At 38.3% G+C, this 19,230-nt stretch overlaps 1 protein-coding gene across 2 annotated transcripts in view; it reads right to left on the bottom strand.

The window, feature by feature from the left end:
* LOC136871632 (GON-4-like protein) overlaps positions 1–17,092 on the bottom strand; it is an 89,515-nt gene extending 72,423 nt beyond the window's left edge. For both annotated transcript variants that reach the window (XR_011018024.1, XM_067145111.2), the window contains exons 1-2: positions 16,396–17,092; positions 1,670–1,779 (exon numbers count right to left, since the gene is read on the bottom strand). Coding sequence is in view for 1 of the 2 variants with exons in the window: in XM_067145111.2 (XP_067001212.2) it covers positions 1,670–1,779; positions 16,396–16,590 (305 nt within the window). In the remaining variant the exon portion in view is untranslated. The remainder of the gene's footprint in view (positions 1–1,669; positions 1,780–16,395) is intronic.
* Positions 17,093–19,230: the final 2,138 nt, after the last annotated feature.

Here is a 19,230-nt window from a genome sequence, read left to right as displayed (position 1 = left end):
AATGATTTTGCGGTGTTATGCTTTGAGGGACTGGCAATTCTGATTAGAGGACGTTGTTCTATGTTCAAAGCTGGAGCTCCGTAAGCCTTATATACAGATGTGTGGCCTGGGTGAATAAAATGGGATGAATAGGCAATGCCTACCAGAAGTTTACAAAGGGCCTATGCCATTAAATAAGGCTTTGGTTGGAGCCTTGCGTTATTTCTCTACTACCCATGCAAAAAATATCAAACAGCTGTATATTTCGAAGTATACTGTTTGATAAAAAATTTTTTTACAAGTTGTTTCCTGTCGCACCGACACAGATAGGCCTTATGGCGATGATGGGACAGGAAAGGGCTAGGAGTAGGGAGGAAGTGGCTGTGGCCTTAATTAAGATACAGCCCCAGCATTTGCCTCGTGTGCAAATGGGAAACCACGGAAAACTATCTTCAGGGCTGCCGACAGTGGGGTTTGAACACACTATCTCCCGAATACTGGCTGCATTTAATCGAGTGCAGCTATTGAGCTCGGTGATACTGAATAGACAAAAGGTATACAGGCTGTACCAAAACTCAATGGCAAAAATTTAGGAATGGTTTCCTCACATAGAGAGAAGAAAAAAAGGTTATGACAACATGGGTCCGGAAACGTATACTTACAGATTTATTCAAACTTTTGTACATTTACACCGTACGTCTGTAATGGTAGCTGAAAGACTTTGAGCATGTATCAGGGGGAATGTTCAATGTGCCGACCTTCAGCTTGAATACAAGCCTCCGCTCGTCGTCGCATGGACTTACGCACGCGATAAAAAAACTGCCTGAGGGGTTGTCACAATGCGCTCACATAAAGTTGTTTCATCAGGAACAGGAGTCGCATACATGAGAGACTTAACGTGCCCCCACAGGTAAAAGTCCATGGGATTCAAGTCAGGAAAGTGTGGTGGCGAAGCAATCGGTCCTCTACCTATTCAGCACTCAGGAAAATGGGTATTCAGGTACCTATGGGCGGGAGCACCATCATGCATGAAAAACTTTTGTCGACGGGATACAATTCCCATGTCTTCCAAATAATCACGCAATGCAGTTATGCAAGAAATTTGTGTAGTTCTGTTCAGTAAGACTATTCGGAAAAACATAGCGTCCCAACAAGGAATCACCAGCAATGCCTGCCCAGATGTTAATGGCAAACCTCTGTTGGTGAGACAATTGGATGATTGCACGAGGACACGTAAATTATTACTAAAATTAATTTGTATCAGAAAAGTTTGAATAAATCTGTAAATATACGTTTCCGAACTCATGTTGTCATAACCTCTTTTTCTTCTCTCTATGTGAGGAATTCATTCCTGAATTTTTGCCATCGAGTTTTGGTACACCCTGTATTTAAATTCTACATTCCATTATTAAAAACATTTAAAAAATAATTCCATGGTGGCTGCACCTTAAAGTGATTGGTCACTCTTAATATTTTCAACTTTTTAACTTAAGAAAAAATAACAATACAATAGGGCCTACAGCTTAAAACTGTCAGATTTGTTACACAGAAATCTAAACATTACCATTTATTAGAAGGAAGCATAAACTTAATACCTACCACATACTGAGTCTATTTATTTTATCACTAAATTCCATTATTCATTGTTTTCTTGATGTTTCAAACGTCTAATACAACTGAATATACTTACTCGGTGGTAGTAACCTGTGGAACTGCAGCAAAAGTTGGGGTTGGAGTAGAAATTACTACCACCACTGGTTTTGGAGCAATAGGACGCAAATTCTGTTTCTCAACATGTTGCTAGAAAGAAAAACAAAGAAAAAATCAGATACATAAAATAATTTAAAGAAAACAATCTGTAATCTAATCTCTATTAATTAGTATAAAAGCACTGAAGGTTTAAAACAGGGCAATTCAAAAACTATAGGATATTTCATCATGGAATAGTTGTAATAAGCAAATGTAAATATTATCCATTAAATATGACTTGTCTGAGGAGTTAGTTTAGGCCTACTTATTTCTTCTTCTCCTGTTGCCTTTGTACAGAAGGATGGCAACTATCATGGAGTATTTTTTCTATTTTAGTGCTCCTCATACCAGGATGCCATATCGAGATGTCAAACAACAATCAGCGGTTCCCTGCCCATGACAATCATCTTTGCTCACATCCACGTTTCCTATATACCTCGATGAACCCTTGTATCAGATTGTATTTGTCATTTTGGAACATTAGACTGGTATAGGCTACTTTCCTATATTTTTCGATGATTAGGACTTTGCATGCTTTCCCTGTATGATGGAGTAAGTTACCTCCTCATTAGTGGCACAGTCTATAGACCTACATGGAACCTTCAACATTTTAAAATACAACCACATTTCAAATGTCTGAAGTAGGTTCTGTCTCCAGCCTTTGACACCATAAAGCAGCACTGATAACACAGCAATGAGCTTCTAAAAGGAAGTCACAGTTCCACACAAGATTTAAATTTTGGAAACACACAACTTTCAATGCTGATTCTGGTTTCAATTCCTACATTTTGAGCCCATTCTTGCATTAACCGGCATCCTTGGTACTTGAAATGTGACTCTCTTTCAATGTTGTTTCCACGCAGCAGTATTAACTGTGTTGTATATTTCAGTTTAGGCTGCTTGCATGTCAATTTCAATGTGTCATATTATTCTAACAGATGGCAGAGAAGTTAGAACACTACGGTACTGCTAAGTTTTCATTCTGTCAGGATAACACCAAATCACAAGAGATCCTTTACCACAGTGGGTGGAGTCATTACAATACATCCCCAGGGGCTCTCAACTTGGAAGGATTGTTTGGTGACTATAGGACCCCTAGCATGACTTCCACCTTCACCCTTCACATCTGACCTCTCTTAGTCACATCTTGTTCTCTTCCAACCCCAAATGTCTAGTGAGTTTTTCAATTTCGAAGGGTTGGACCTCTTCTATTTTTCCCTGCGAGTAGTTTACAAGAGAATGACTGTCCAACTGCACTTCCTCTTAAAATAATCACAATCACACCACCACCAGAGATCCTTTACATGTTGACATCATAAGAAATGGAATACTGGTAAACTCAGTATTAGTAGTATGTGAAAGCAATGCTCAACCGTATCTTCATAATTCAATGCCTTACAAATTGCACCAGTGTATTTTCAGAGGTAATTATTTTGAAATACAATTAGTTCTACATAAATCTTCAAACCTGTTTTAATAACAATAGTTTTGTGTGTTGAATACTATCACTTCAATGGAACATAGAGTGCTGGAATTATTACCTTAAAAAAAGTTACTTAATATCAGCAATCTATTGACAGAGACCTGTAACATTTAAGCACTTATGGATGTTAACCGACTGCCCTGGGAATCGATCCCACAATCCTTAACTTAGAAATAAAATGTGTAACCAACTCTACCACTTAATTCGCCACCGACCACTGTTCTCTGCATGATCAATGAGGAGACCAACCTGCACTCCGCGATAAGAATATACCTACAGTGGCTCACAATGGAAGTGGTACACCTAGTATGAACTGATATTTGATTGAAAATGAACATTCCCTCTACATGAAAATTACCGGTAACACTGCTTATTTAATTGATTACATATCCAGCTTTTAGGGACTATAAAGATGCACTTCATTTCTATGATCATACCTACATAAAATGGAAAACACTAAAACAACTGCAGATTGAACGCCACAATGAAAGTGGTATACTGCACTATACATGGCTCGCATTGGACTACTGTACTAGGCATGCCATGTCTGGCTCACACAGTCTGAACCACGCATACCTTTGTTCTGTGCATGAAGACAGGCATTACATTTAAGCAACCCTCCGTAGATCAACATAGAACGTGAAAGAGGTCAGACGTCTGTGGCACTGAGAAAGCTGTGCGAGATCAGAAAAATTGTGAATCAGAGCCATTTTACTGTACGAAATATCATTAGTTGCATTTGCCTTTTTCTTTTACGCAGAAACAGATAGCTCTTATGGTGAAGATGGGATGGGAAAGGCCTAGGAGGGTGAAGGAAGCGGCCGTCACCTTAATTAGGGTAGAGCCCTAGCATTTGCCTTACGTGAAAATAGGAAACCACAGAAAACCATCTTCACGACTACCGACAGTGAGATTCAAACCCACTATCTCCCGGATGCAAGCTCACAGCTGCGCGTCCCTAACCGCACGGCCAACTCGCCTGGTCAATAGCTGCTTTCGTTGTCAGTACATTAGAATAGAGAACAAAGATAAGTGTAGTTCGAGAAAAATATTCACTGCTTCAGACGAGACATGGATTTGACATTTTTTAAATTTTATTTTAAAAAGAATTATTCCACGTTAAGTGCACGAAAACTTACCAAGGAAACAGAAATGAAGAAAACAGCCTGCCCAGAAACCACGAGGAGAGTCCTTTATAGAGAGGATTTCAATGGTCGAGTATCGCACAGTATACCATACATCAGCAAGAAGAACAAACGTCTCAGGTTCCAGTTTGCCACTAATCACTCACATAAATTGACTTCTGGGAAACAGCAATTTCTACAGGGTTATTACAAATGATTTGAGCAATTCCAAAGCTCTACAATAACTTTATTATTTGACATGTTGTCACAAGGCTTTGTACACACATAGAAAAACTCAAAAAGTTTTTTTACATTTAAAAATGTTAGATATGTGCACCTTTAGTGATTCTGCAGACATCAAGCCTATAATCACGTTTGTGCCACACTCGGCGCAGCATGCCCCTATCAATGGTTTCGAAAGCACAGTTGATGTGAGCTCGCAGTTATGGCAGATTTGTTGGGAGAGGAGGTTTAAACACCAAGTCTTTCACGTAACCCCACACAAAGAAATTGCATGGGGTTAGGTCAGGAGAGCATGGAGGCCATGACTTGAATTGCTGATCATCAGCTCCACCAGGACCGATCCATCGGTTTGGCAATCTCCTGTTTAAGAATTGACGAACATCACCATGGAAGTGGGGTGGAGCACCATCCTGTTGGAAGATGAAGTCTGCGCTGTCCTCCAGTTGTGGCATGAGCCAATTTTCCAGCATGTCCAGATACACGTCCTGTAACGGATTTTTCGCAGAAGAAAAAGGGGTCATACATTGTAAACCGTGAGACTGCACAAAACACATTAACTTTCGGTGAATTTCAAATGTGCTGCACTATAGCGCGAGGATTCTCTACCACCCCAGATTTGCACATTGTGTCTGTGTACTGCACCATTAACAAAAAATGTTGCTTCATCACTGAAAAAAGTTTCGTACTAAATTCATCCTCTTCCATGCACTGTTGCAACCACACTGAAAATTCAAGACGTTTGACTTTGTCATCGGGAGTCAGGGCTTGTAGCAATTGTAAGCGGTAAGGCTTCTGCTTTAGTCGTTTCCCTAAGATTTTCCAAACGGTCGGCTGTGCTATGTTCAGCTCTCTGCTCACTCTCTCCGTTGACTTCTGTGGACTCGAAGGAAATTCTAAGTTCCCATGAAGGGAATTAGCTATTTTTCCACCAATACAGCATGTCAAAAATCAGATGTAAGGCTTTTTTTAGGCGTTTTGCTCTACCAACCAGCGTTTTGTCTTAGGTCTAACACTAGACTCATCAGGTGGAAAAATATCTAATTCCCTCCATGGGAACTTAGAATTTCCTTTCGGAATTGCTAGGCGGGTAATAATTCCATTGTGGAGATCTATCTCCCGTATGCAGTTATCAGACTGTGCCTCTTATAATGGGCTTCTGATAAGTCACCTGCATACACCCCAGTGTTAGTGGGTAGGGTCTGACACATCTCACTCTGATGAGTCTAGTGTCAGACCTAAGACAAAACGCTGGTTGATAGAGCAAAACGCCTAAAAAAAGCCTTACGTCTGATTTCTGTGGGCTACGCGTGAAACTTGCCCGAATGCTATCAACTGTTTCTTCAGTCACTGCAGGCCGACAAGTTGATTTCGCCTTACAGAGGCACCCTGAAGCTTTAAACTGCACATAACATCGCCGAATGGAGTTAGCAGTTGGTGGATCTTTGTGGTGCTACGTCCTGAAGTGTCATTGCACTGTTATGACAGACTGATGTGAGTGCATTTTAAGCACAACAAACGCTTTCTCGGCTCCTGTCGCCACCTTGTCTCACTGCGCACTGCTCACTGCTGCGCTCTTGTGACAGAAATCTGAAGTGCGACTTCAGCAGACCAAAACTTTTTGAATTTTTCTACATGACCATTGAGTTTCGAGACCATATGTCAATTCCTGGAACTAACGTTAATTTATGAAATCACTTCAATCACTTGTAATAACCTTGTATTGATGAAGGTAAATTCAATGTGTTTGCAGGGTATGAGACGGCGAGTATCTGGTGAAAACCAAACATGGAGCTTGCAGAAAAGAATCTTCGGCCGATAGTGGAACACGATGGTGGAGAAGAACTGACACAGAGTGCAGAGAAATTAGGCTTGCGGAACTGTTTTACGTTCTACTAAGGCAACGACCCAAAACCCATAAGGTACGCATGTGGTTACTCTATAATTTCCCCCATGTACTATATACCCCTCCACAGTCTCCCAGGCATTAATATCATTGAAAATTTGTGGAGTGTGTTCAATGAAAACATCCACAAACATGCCATATCTAAGCTTATCGGCATGACCTCAAAACTGCCCTTCTGACAGAATGGGATCAGATTGAGCCCTCTCACTGTGAAAGGTTGATTTGATCTATGCCAGATTGGCTTAACGGAATTAAAAAGAAAGGTGGCCATCACATTAGGTACGAACTGCCCACACAGGTCCTTCGACAACACAAAATATACAGACTGTACCATTTTCATTGTGGTATAAGCGGTAGCAGCCTTTCGGAAGTTGCAAGGGCGGCAGTCTGGATGATTGACCGATATGGCCTTGTAATAATATTCAACATGGCTTAGCTGTGTTGATACTGCTACACGGCTGAAAGCAACGGGAAACTACAGCCGTAACTAACTCCCAAGGACATGGAGCTTTCTCTGTATGAATGATGTACTGATGATGGTTTCCTCCCGGGTAAAATATTCCGGAGGTAAACTAGTCCCCCATTCAGATCTCCGGGTGGGGGACTACACGAGAGGGGGTGATCATCAGGAAGATGGATACTGACATTCTGCAAGTCGGAGCGTGGAATGTTAGAAGTTTGAATCATTGTGGTAAATTAGAGAACCTGAAAAGGGAGATGGATAGACAAAAGTTAGATGTAGTTGGTATAAGTGAAGTACGTTGGCAGGAAGAACAGGATTTTTGGTCAGGCAACTACCGAATTATCAACACAAAATCAAACAGGGGAAATGCAGGAGTTGGTTTAATAATGAATAAGAAAATAGGGCAGCGGGTAAGCTACTACGACCAGCATAGTGAAAGAATTATTGTCGTCAAGATAGACACCAAACCAATGCCCACCACAATAGTGCAGGTCTATATGCCTACTAGCTCAGCGGATGATGAGGAAATCTAAAGAATATATGAAGAGATAGAAGATTTGATACAATATGTGAAAGGTGACGAGAATCTAATTGTGATGGGAGACTGGAATGCAGTGGTAGGCCAAGGAAGAGAAGGTAATACAGTAGGAGAATTTGGATTGGGACAAAGGAACGAAAGAGGAAGTCGGCTGGTTGAATTCTGCACTGATCATAATTTAGTCCTTGCCAATACTTGGTTCAAACACCACAAACGACGGCTTTATACGTGGACGAGACCTGGAGACACTGGAAGGTATCAAATAGACTTCATTATGATTAGGCAGAGATTCAGAAACCAGGTGTTGGATTGCAAAACGTTCCCAGGAGCAGACGTGGACTCTGACCAGAACTTGTTAGTCATGAAATGTCATCTGAAGCTGAAGAAATCGAAGAAAGAAAAGAATGCAAAGAGATGGGATTTAGACAAGTTAAAAGAAAAGAGTGTGAGGGATTCTTTCAAGGAACATGTTGCACAAGGACTAAATGAAAAGGCTGAAGGAAACACAATAGAGGAAGAATGGACAGTCATGAAAAATGAAGTCAGTAGGGCAGCTGAAGAAATGTTAGGAAGGAAGAAAAGATCAACTAAGAATCAGTGGATAACTCGGGAGATACTAGACCTGATTGATGAAAGACAAAAATACAAGAATGCCAGAAATGAAGAGGGCAGAAAAGAATACAGGCGATTAAAGAATGAAGTGGATAGAAAGTGCAAGGTAGATAAGGAAGACTGGCTGAAGGAGAAGTGCAAGTATGTCGAAGGCTGTATGGTCTTGGGAAAGGTAGATGCTGCATACAGGAAAATCAAGGAAACCTTTCGAGAAAGGAAATCTAGGTGTATGAATATTAAGAGCTCAGATGGAAAGCCACTTCTGGAGAAAGAAGACAAAGCAGAAAGATGGCAGGAACATATCCAACAGTTGTATCAAGGTGAAGATGTAGATAATTTGGTTCTGGAACAAGAAGAGGCTGTTGATGCTGATGAAATGGGAGGCCCAATTTTGAGGTCAGAGTTTGACAGAGCTGTGAGCGACCTAAATAGGAACAAGGCACCTGGAATTGATGACATTCCCTCTGAATTACTGACTGCCTTACGAGAAACCAAAATGGCAAGGTTATTCCATTTAGTGTGCATGATGTATGAGACAATAGAAGTCCCATCCGATTTTTGGCAGAATGTTGTTTTACCTATTCCCAAGAAAGCCGGTGCTGACAGGTGTGAAAACTACCGCAGCATTAGTTTAGTATCTCATGCCTGCAAAATTTTAACACGTATTATTTACAGAAGAATGGAAAAACAACTTGAAGCTGAGTTGGGAAAAGATCAATTTGGCTTCAGAAGAAATGTAGGAAGACGCGAAGCAATTCTGACTTTACGTCTGATCTTAGAGGATCGAATCAAGAAGGACAAGCCCACGTACATGGCATTCGTAGATCTAGAAAAGGCATTCGATAATGTTGATTGGACCAAGCAATTTAAGATTCTGAAGATGACTGGGATCAGATACCGAGAACGAAGAATTATCTACAATCTGTATAAAAATCAGTCTGCAGTGATAAGAATCGAGGGCTTTGAAAAAGAAGCAGCAATCCAGAAAGGAGTGAGGCAAGGCTGCAGTTTGTCCCCTCTCCTTTTCAATGTTTACATAGAACAGGCAGTAAAGGAAATCAGGGAGAAATTTGGAAAGGTAATCACAGTCCAAGGAGAGGAAATCAAAACCTTGAGATTTGCCAATGATATTGTTATTTTATCTGAGACTGCAGAAAATCTTGAGAAGTTGCTGAATGGTATGGATGAAGTCTTGGGTAAGGAGTACAAGATGAAAATAAATAAGTCCAAAACAAAAGTAATGGAGTGCAGTCGAATGAAGGCAGGTGATGCAGGAAATATTAAATTAGGAAATGAAGTCTTAAAGGAAGTAGATGAATATTGTTACTTGGGTAGTAAAATAACTTACGATGGCAGAAGTAAGGAGGACATAAAATGCAGACAAGCAAGGAAGAGCTTTCTTAAGAAAAGAAATTTGCTCACTTCAAACATTGATATCAGAATTAGAAAGATGTTTTTGAAGACTTTCGTGTGGAGCGTGGCATTGTATGGAAGTGAAACATGGACAATATCTAACTCAGAAAGAAAGATAATAGAAGCTTTCGAAATGTGGTGTTACAGAAGAATGCTGAAGGTGCAATGGATAGATCGAATCACGAATGAAGATATACTGAATCGAATTGGGGAGAGGAGATCGATTTGGCTAAATTTGATTCACAATTAAGTATTTATTTATTTTCCACCTAGTCGATACAATGATTGCTTAAGGCAATTTTTAATGGTCAAAATTGGTACATCTTTTGTATATTATCAACATCTTCAGCCACATAACACTGTTTAGATGAAAAATATATAAAATTGACAAAGTAATGCTTTTTCTCTTGAGTTATTTGTTTGTTTTAATCTTGTCAATCTTATGTTCATTTTAAGGACACTTCCTCTAAAGCATTACTTTGTCAATTTTATATATTTTTCATCTAAACAGTGTTATGTGGCTGAAGATGTTGATAATATACGAAACATGTACCACTTTTGACCATTAAAAATTGCCTTAAGCAATCATTGTATCGACTAGGTGGAAAAAAAATAAATACTTAATTGTGAATCTATTGAAGTGCGATATGGACCATGAAGCTGATTTTATGTAATTGGCTAAATTTGACGAGAAGAAGAGATAGAATGATAGGACACATCTTAAGACACCCAGGACTTGTTCAGTTGGTTTTTGAAGGAAGTGTAGGTGGTAAGAACGGTAGGGGTCGACCAAGGTATGAATATGACAAGCAGATGTAGGATGCAACAGTTACGTAGAAATGAAAAGATTAGCACAGGATAGGGTGACATGGTGGGCTGCATCAAACCAGTCTATGGACTGATGACTCAAACAACACTAGAAATTTGGACTAATATGTAATTTTTGTTGTAAATGTATATGTTATTTTGTAAAGATCACTGTTTTTTGTATCTGTTGTATGATGATCATAAATACTCTCAAATTACATATCCTAGAGAGCTGTATTACAACAATGAAATATCTTAGGATAGCTGTATATATCATTACTAGCATGTGCCCGTGGCTTTGCCGGCGTTTATAAATTCAGCCGTTAGATGTTTCTAAACTATTTATTTAAAAGCAAATTAAAACATTATATTTATTAACTCACATCGTTTTGACGTAAACTGCATGCAATACATTATTTTATTTTTATTATATTGTTACTTTCAATGCTAAGATACCGGGTATGACTTTCATGACATCAACCCATTCAGATGAGTTAATGAGATGAAATGAATGACATGATGTATGATAGTAAGAATGAAAAGGATAAAACCCGGCACCAGCACATAGCCCACTCCTCTCGAATAGCTCAAGACTTTACGTCTTCATCCGACGGACAAATCACAATCAGCAGCGTCATATACCCTCACACCATATAAGACCAAAAACGGCTTCCTACACCACGGACGTAAAATGGCTTCTTCAATTTTGTTCTCTACCTATCTCATGTACGTTGCCTAACTAAAGTGACTATCTTTTACTCTTGGTGACAGCACCTTGGATTGTCATATCCCAATACACATTTTCCGATGGTTCTTCGTTCATTACTCACCAATGAAAGCGAAAATGAAAATTCCGGCTTTGAGGTGCACTCGGACCCCCTTCCATCTACCTATGTTCAAAATTTCAGATCTCTCTGTGCTGTAAATTTTGCTGGGCATTGCGCACACACAAAACAAAGAGAAACAAACACTTCCTTTTATTATTATAGATAAGTACAGGAAGGTTTCAATGAAGGGTTTCTACTCAGTACTCAGCCAAGATTGATTAGCATTTACTGTAAAATAAAAAAAATTGTTTGCCAATATTTCTTTACATATTAGTACAGCGAGTAAAAATATGGAATTTCATATTCTAAACCATAAAGAATATTCAAGAGGAAACCAGATATCTTTACGTTTTATGCAGTCAGCAATAATAATCCAGCAATAAAAATTATCATATTTCATAATATTTTGATAAAATCTTCATATTTTACAAACATTCTCATATTTATTCATATTCTAGCACTTATGCAATTCTGTATAATTATACATTACATATTTATTCAAATAAATTAGAAACAGATAAGGTGTGTCTCTTCATTCAAGTTTTCATAAGCAATAAATAAGATAATAAATTACAAAACTAAGTTAATTTGTATAAATTTGGTATTAAATCCAATGACATTAATTATTTATGAAATGTAGAACTGAAAGAATACTTATTATATCTGTTAACACAGATAACGTAATTTTCTACATATGTCAATAAAACTTTATATGCCATGTCATATTAAAACTTACGTCACAATTTAATATTCATGTTATATATTTTTGAATACAGTTTCACGTATAAAATCGTATGACATAATATACTTAAAAATAGCGTACCCTGTTTTAATACATATCCCAGCAGCTGAAAGCGTAGTAAAGCATACTGAAAATGAAATACACTTCAATCCTGGTTTTTTAAATAAACACATTAAAATTCACGTTTTCCTTGATTTCATATTAACTTGAAAATAACATGATTTCCTGTACAACTAAAAGCAGCTTTATATGCTATGTCGTATTGAAAAACAAAATTACATATTATTGCAAATAATTATTAATTATAATTTACTTCATCACTTTTTGGTAAATTAGGCTACTGGGAGTTGATTAAATAAACACAGTCTTAAAAGAAACTTTCCCCAAGGCACTACAGCCCTTGGAGGGCCCTGGCCTACCAAGCGGCCACTGCTCAGCCCGAAGGCCTGAAGCTTACGAGGTGTTGTGTGGTCAGCACAACGAATCCTCTTGGCCGTTATTCTTGGCTTTCTAGACCGGGGCCGCTTTCTCACCGTCAGATAGCTCCTCAATTCTAATCACGTAGGCTGAGTGGACTTCGAACCAGACCTCAGGTACAGGTAAAAATCCCTGACATGCCGGGAATCAAACACAGGGCCTCCGAGTAAGAGGCAGGCACGCTACCCCTACACCATAGGGCTGGTCTTAAAAGAAACTTATTATTCAATAATTTTAAAGTAAAAATTCAATCTAATACTTTTGGAATTTTGGAATGAACTCCTACCAATTAACTTTCAAGTATCTAAACTAAAACCTGCACGAACAACTTCACATAATTTCATATTTCGTCATTTTAAACTTCATATTTTTCATACATTTTATTTAATCTTTTAGTAAACATTTCCTCATATGTTTACTCACTCTGCATATTAGATAATCAAGTCAGATTCCACATGCGCTAGTTAAGATTTAAGTACATTTAAGACCACAGCCTTCTTGGTGAATGAAGGAATCCCTAGGCTTCAAAATGCCTTTAGAAATATCAAGACACATTAGAACATTTGAGAAAATCGAAGTTGGATAGGAAAAGTGAAACCGGAGAAGTCGTTTCAGAGAGAGTAGAAGCAATGCTGGACTCAGTTGCAGCCCCTAATTACCTCAAACACCTCGTTAGCTCCGAGTACATGAGAGAAACTATTAGGTCTCTACAAGTAATTCACCAAAAAGTATTACAGTTTCAAACTAAAAAAGCAGTAAAAAAATATTTTCAAGCAGCATCATGCAACACTACCAAATGATCTGCAGCTGGAATTGAAAAATGCTCAAATTATATTTTTGTAAAATAAGCCTTCAAGCACAATCTCATAGCACTAAACATTCAGAACAGTCTTTACTTCCAATCTATAGGCCTACTTTCAAACATTCCTTAAAGCTTGAGATGATTCTGAAAGAAGAAAGACACTATTGCATGCAACAATGAACTATGCTGGACAAAGAATATTTTACAACACTAATGCTGGCACAATTAACAATGTAACATACTAGATGACTAACAAACATAACACAGTTCTTCAGGAACATTTCAAGTACTGGTACAAGCATACAAACATCTTCGTTATACACTGTTATGCCTTTCAGTGTTCATTCTGTACCCTCTGAAAATGAATTAACTGCCTCCACAACCTTCAATTTCCAACTGAGTTTAACCACTGTTGCCTTTGTCTTCCTCTGCTTCTCTTACCCTCCATGTCTTAACCCATTATTCTCCTAGGTAAGCTATCCTCTGTTTGGCTTGCACAATCCTGCCATTGAAGACAGTTCATATGCAAAACTTCATCCATCAAAATCGATCCTAAATTAGCCTTTATCTCCTCCTGTGATAGTTCTCACCTGTATGTACTTGTATGTCTGTCCTTCCAGTTTATTAATGATAAATCCTGAGTCCACCTGGCTTTCACTCTCATATATTACTCGCAAAAATTTAAGTGATAATACTTCTTTGTACGGGGGTGAAGACTAAGGAGGGATATAGATTTCATATTGATTGGTCCATATTGAACTGAGATTACATTAAAAATAGTATGATTGATCGATAAGAATTTTCTAAACCTTTATTATGTTAAGCCAACAACTGTGTCACACACTCATTATATAACATTATGTAACATTTCTCTGGATGTGAATTTTGTTCCTAGCATGAATTCTATATTTTGGCTTTGCTGTGTAAACAACAAATACGTAAAGTGTACGCCAAATGTCTCACGGCGATTCATAGTTTGTGTTCAAATGTTGCCAATACGAATCTCGAAGATTGCCGAAGTCTAACGATTCAGCACTAGGGAGTCCAGGTATTACTGAAAGTTTCGCGAGTAATAGTCAGTCTGAAAACAGAGGATAACTTCATCTGAGAGCACACTTCTTTCCTTCCAGAATACCTAATGCTGACTGCAATTGTGACCTACCTATAGTACGCACACCTTTTAGTGATAGATGGACACCCTAGTGCAGAATGGGTCAACCTCGGTTATCTTCGAGATTCGTATTGGCAACCTTTGAAACACAAACTATGAATGGCTTGTGCATCGCTGTGTGACATCTGGCGTACACTTTACATACTAGTACTGTTGTTTACACAGCAAAGCCAAACTAGAGAATTCATGCTAGGAACAAGATTCGCATCGAGAAATGTTATATAGGCCTGAGGTGTGACACAGTTGTTGGCTTAAGATAATAAAGGTTTAGAAAATTCATATTGATTGATAATATTATCGAATCAATTCAGATTTAATTTCCATTCAGTTGGTAGTATTACCGGAACCAGGAGAGCTCCCTCCTTACTCCTCTACCCCACACAAAAATATATCGCTAAAAGGTGCGCGTACAGTACATTAAATTTGCTAGGCTACACCTTGATTCAATTTCACCTACCTTCTGGGAGAATACACATATCCTAAGCAAGTTACTCTAAATGATCCACTTGCCCTTATTTAATATTCTGTACCTGACAGTTAATCCTTAAAGTACCTAGATTTCTTCTCAGCTGACATCACATTAACCCTAGAAATGCTAATTTTCAAACCATATTTGCAAAATCACTATTCAAGATATCATATTGCAGGCTTTCAGCACAGTCTGTCGTAAAGACCAAGTAGCCAGCATAGGACAAACTCCTTACTACATTTCCACCCAGCTGAATCCCTCCCTTTCAGAAATAATTCATGTAAACTATGAATGATTATATGGCTTGTCTAATCTCTGTAAATATTTTTAACAAAGAATTAACCTATCATCAATCCTCACAGAGGTGTAATTGTCAATGTAAATGCCTTTAACTGTCTGTAATAGCCTACCTTTGAACCCATAATCGCTCAGTATATCCAACATCTTTCCTCTCATGGTAGGTACTCTGTCATCACATTTTCTCTAGATCTACAAAACATAAGAATGACTGTCTATTCCTCTCATAGCATTTTCCAAATTAAGTGAAGCAAGGTAAAAAATTCTGTTCACGACAGTCCCTCAGAGGTCTGGATCTACAAAGATTTTCATCCAACGTTCCACCATTGATTGTATCCTGTTTCCTTTCCAAAAATGCATTTGGACACCTTGCCCAGAACACTGATCAAAGAAATAACGCAGTAGTTATTGCAATCCTTTCTGTTCCCTCACCTGTAGAGAGGTGTAATTGCAGCCTTCAGACACATGGAAGGTACCTTACCCAAATACCATTTTAATACGAAGCCATTTCATCTCCCTATATTTACCCAATTCTGGCTTTATTTCACTTCTTGCAGCTGCCACATTCATAGAACTATAGTACCCACTATCAGTTAAGGAGACTGAGTGGTTAAGTCTGTAAAGTGGTGGTGGAGGTAATTATTGCTTTAAGAGAAAGTACAACTGGGTAACAATCCTCCATTAACACTGGTTCCTACTCAATTCCCAAACATGCTTGGTCAAATAAATCATTGTAGCCAATAATGTCTGCATTATCATGGATGGACTTCAATTAGGACAGGACTACAGAACATGGTGATGGACGAAGAGAACGGAAGGATCAGTATCAATATGAGCGAGGCATATAATATAGTTGAACAGCCGTTTCACATTAAAAGATCACTCTTACTAACCAAAAATTCAGCATTTACAGAAATTATGCCTAATTAAATCATATTTAATGAATCAAGTACCAACAGAAAGGAAATGAAGCTCAAGAATATGACTGGAATAAAGCAACTCATGCCAATGGAGTTCAATAGGTTTTCTCAAGAGAAACAATAGCTTAACAATAAACTTGCAGTAAAATAAAGACTACAGTGAGAAGCTAAACCACACTAAGAGCAAACTGAATCAATGGTACATAAAATCCGAGTGCAATGATAAAAAGTCAAGCATGAAATCACAGACTTCTTTTACCAGTTCATTGGAATTTCCTTTCAGAAGAAGAGGGGCTTTATTTCCTTTACGATGATACTTCTTCAGAATTGGTGTAACATGTTTTAAAAGAGATGATCGTTTTGGAGAGGGACTTACAGAGCAAGCATCTATTGCATTTGTTGTTCCACAAACTGCAGCATCCGTCAGAGGTGCTGAAGCACCATCTGCAGACTGATAGTTAACTGGTGTTATTGGCACCTCTAAACCATTGCCACTGATAGTTTCATTTCTTTGTGAATCACCTGCTGGTTCCTTCAATGGAGTTGATATCAATGGCATACTAGGCAACATGTTGAATAGTGTGTAAAAATTCGAAGTTTCACAAACAAATACAGGCGTAAATCACATACTCAAGTTGTGAGCAGGAAGCTATATCGAGTCCCTGCACACATGTATATTATAGGTTAGCGAGTTAATTCACAGACACTTCATTCTGACAGAGGGGATTCTACTTCACCCAAAACAATTCAGTTGGCTTTCCAAAATCGAAACATTGCAGATCTTTAACATATCCGCAAATATGAATCATGAATTACACTGGGAAAGTCTCATTAATGACAGAAACTTCAATAACCGCCTTATAATATTTTCGCCTACCGGTCACACACTTCGGCGCGTTCATGGTCATTCCAAACAGTACCATATTATGGAAATAAATGGCGAATATGTTTTTCTCATTTCCTTCATTACTAAAATCATAATAATCTGTGTTCACTCACAAGTACTACAGAGCATTAAAAACGGACAAATGACAGCATGAAAAAAATATCAACAAATCTCCTCCATAGTTTCGTGCACGATAATCGATTAAGATCCGTTCGATCAGGACCTACAACTATCCAAGATCTGAACAAGACCGATTCCAGAGTCGGTCTTGTTCAGAGTCGGTCTTGATCTCCAATCCTCAGAACTTAATGCTACCCTCGATCGTTCAAAAATGGCGAATCGAGTAGCGGGAATTGTTGGAAATGTCTGTTTGTTGTTATCGTATGTAGTCGGTGTAATTTTATGAAAGTTGACGACAAGTCTTAGTTTCTTTGTAGAATATAGGTGTGCGAGTGTATTTATATGAGTCAGTGGACACATAAGATATGTAATTATACGCAGTAATGTGAGAATGTGCTTGTTTTGATCGTGTTTTTACCCATTAAAAAACATGAATGCACTAGGTGAACCAGGTTTTAGTCTAACTATGGCAATGCCTTTCATACAACTATTCTTAAGTTTCCTACGGAATAGAATATTAAATGGAGAAATGGATTAGGAATATACATCGTGATTATTTTGAAATCCATGACAAAACTGTAGCTTGCATACATCATTTTGAGAATGTCTGAGGTTAGGGAAGTCATTTCTCTACTTCCAAACTATTCGTGCTCCTTGAAAAATATTAATTTAGATAGAATATAATTGATATTGTGATATTCCGTCTGTGTCTAAGTGCTTCGAAGTGTCCAGTGATTTAGATGCAAGTGTATTTTACAATAATCTGTGCTTTGCCTGCGGAACTGTTTGGATCTAGCAAAGAAGGCAGCTAAGGATAACATGATGGCAAGCATAATTGGCAGTCGTACACATTTTAGTGAAAAATGGAAGGGTATGTATAGGTGTTTTAAGGCAGGAACAGGTTCCAAGAAGGACATTCCAGTAATAATTAATGAACAAGGGGAGTGTGTATGTGAGGATCTTCAAAAGGCAGACGTATTCAGTCAGCAGTATGTAAAGATTGTTGGTTACAAGGATAATGTCGAGATAGAGGAAGAGACTAAGGCCAAAGAAGTAATAAAATTTACGTATGATAACAATGACATTTACAATAAGATATAAAAGTTGAAAACTAGAAAAGCGGCTGGAATTGATCGGATTTCTGGGGATATACTAAAGACAATGGGTTGGGATATAGTACCATATCTGAAGTATTTATTTGATTATTGTTTGGCCGAAGGAGCTATACCAGATGAATGGAGAGTTGCTATAGTAGCCCCTCTATGTAAAGGAAAGGGTGATAGACATAAAGCTGAAAATTACAGGCCAGTAAGTTTGACATGCATTGTATGTAAGCTTTGGGAAGGCATTCTTTCTGATTATATTAGACATGTTTGTGAAATTAATAACTGGTTCGATAGAAGGCAATTCGGTTTTAGGAAAGGTTATTCCACTGAAGCTCAACTTGTAGGATTCCAGCAAGATATAGCAGATATCTTGGATTCTGGAGGTCAAATGAACTGTATCGCGATTGACATGTCTAAAGCATTTGATAGGGTGGATCATGGGAGACTACTGGCAAAAATGAGTGCAATTGGACTAGACAAAAGAGTGACTGAATGGGTTGCTATATTTCTAGAAAATAGATCTCAGAGAGTTAGAGTAGGTGAAGCTTTGTCTGACCCTGTAATAGTTGAGAGGGGAGTTCCTGAGGGCAGTGTTATCGGACCTTTATGTTTTCTTATATATATATGTGATATGAGTAAAGGAGTGGAATCGGAGGTAAGGCTTTTTGCGGATGATGTTATTCTCTATAGAGTGATAAATAAGTTACAAGATTGTGAGCAACTGCAACGTGACCTCGAAAATATTGTGAGAATGACAGCAGGCAATGGTATGTTGATAAACGGGGCTAAAAGTCAGGTTGTGAGTTTCACAAATAGGAAAAGTCCTCTCAGTTTTAATTACTGCGTTGATGGGGTGAAAGTTCCTTTTGGGAATCATTGTAAGTATCTAGGTGTTAATATAAGGAAAGATCTTCACTGGGGTAATCACATAAATGGGATTGTAAATAAAGGGTACCGATCTCTGCACATGGTTATGAGGGTGTTTAGGGGTTGTAGTAAGGATGTAAAGGAGAGTGCATATAAGTCTCTGGTAAGACCCCAACTAGAGTATGGTTCCAGTGTATGGGACCCTCACCAGGATTACCTGATTCAAGAACTG

This window comes from Anabrus simplex, chromosome 4 (genome assembly GCF_040414725.1).
Source record: "Anabrus simplex isolate iqAnaSimp1 chromosome 4, ASM4041472v1, whole genome shotgun sequence".
Lineage (NCBI taxonomy): Eukaryota > Metazoa > Arthropoda > Insecta > Orthoptera > Tettigoniidae > Anabrus > Anabrus simplex.
Note: the sequence above shows the minus strand (reverse complement) of the source record. Positions and strands in the feature narration are given on the sequence as shown.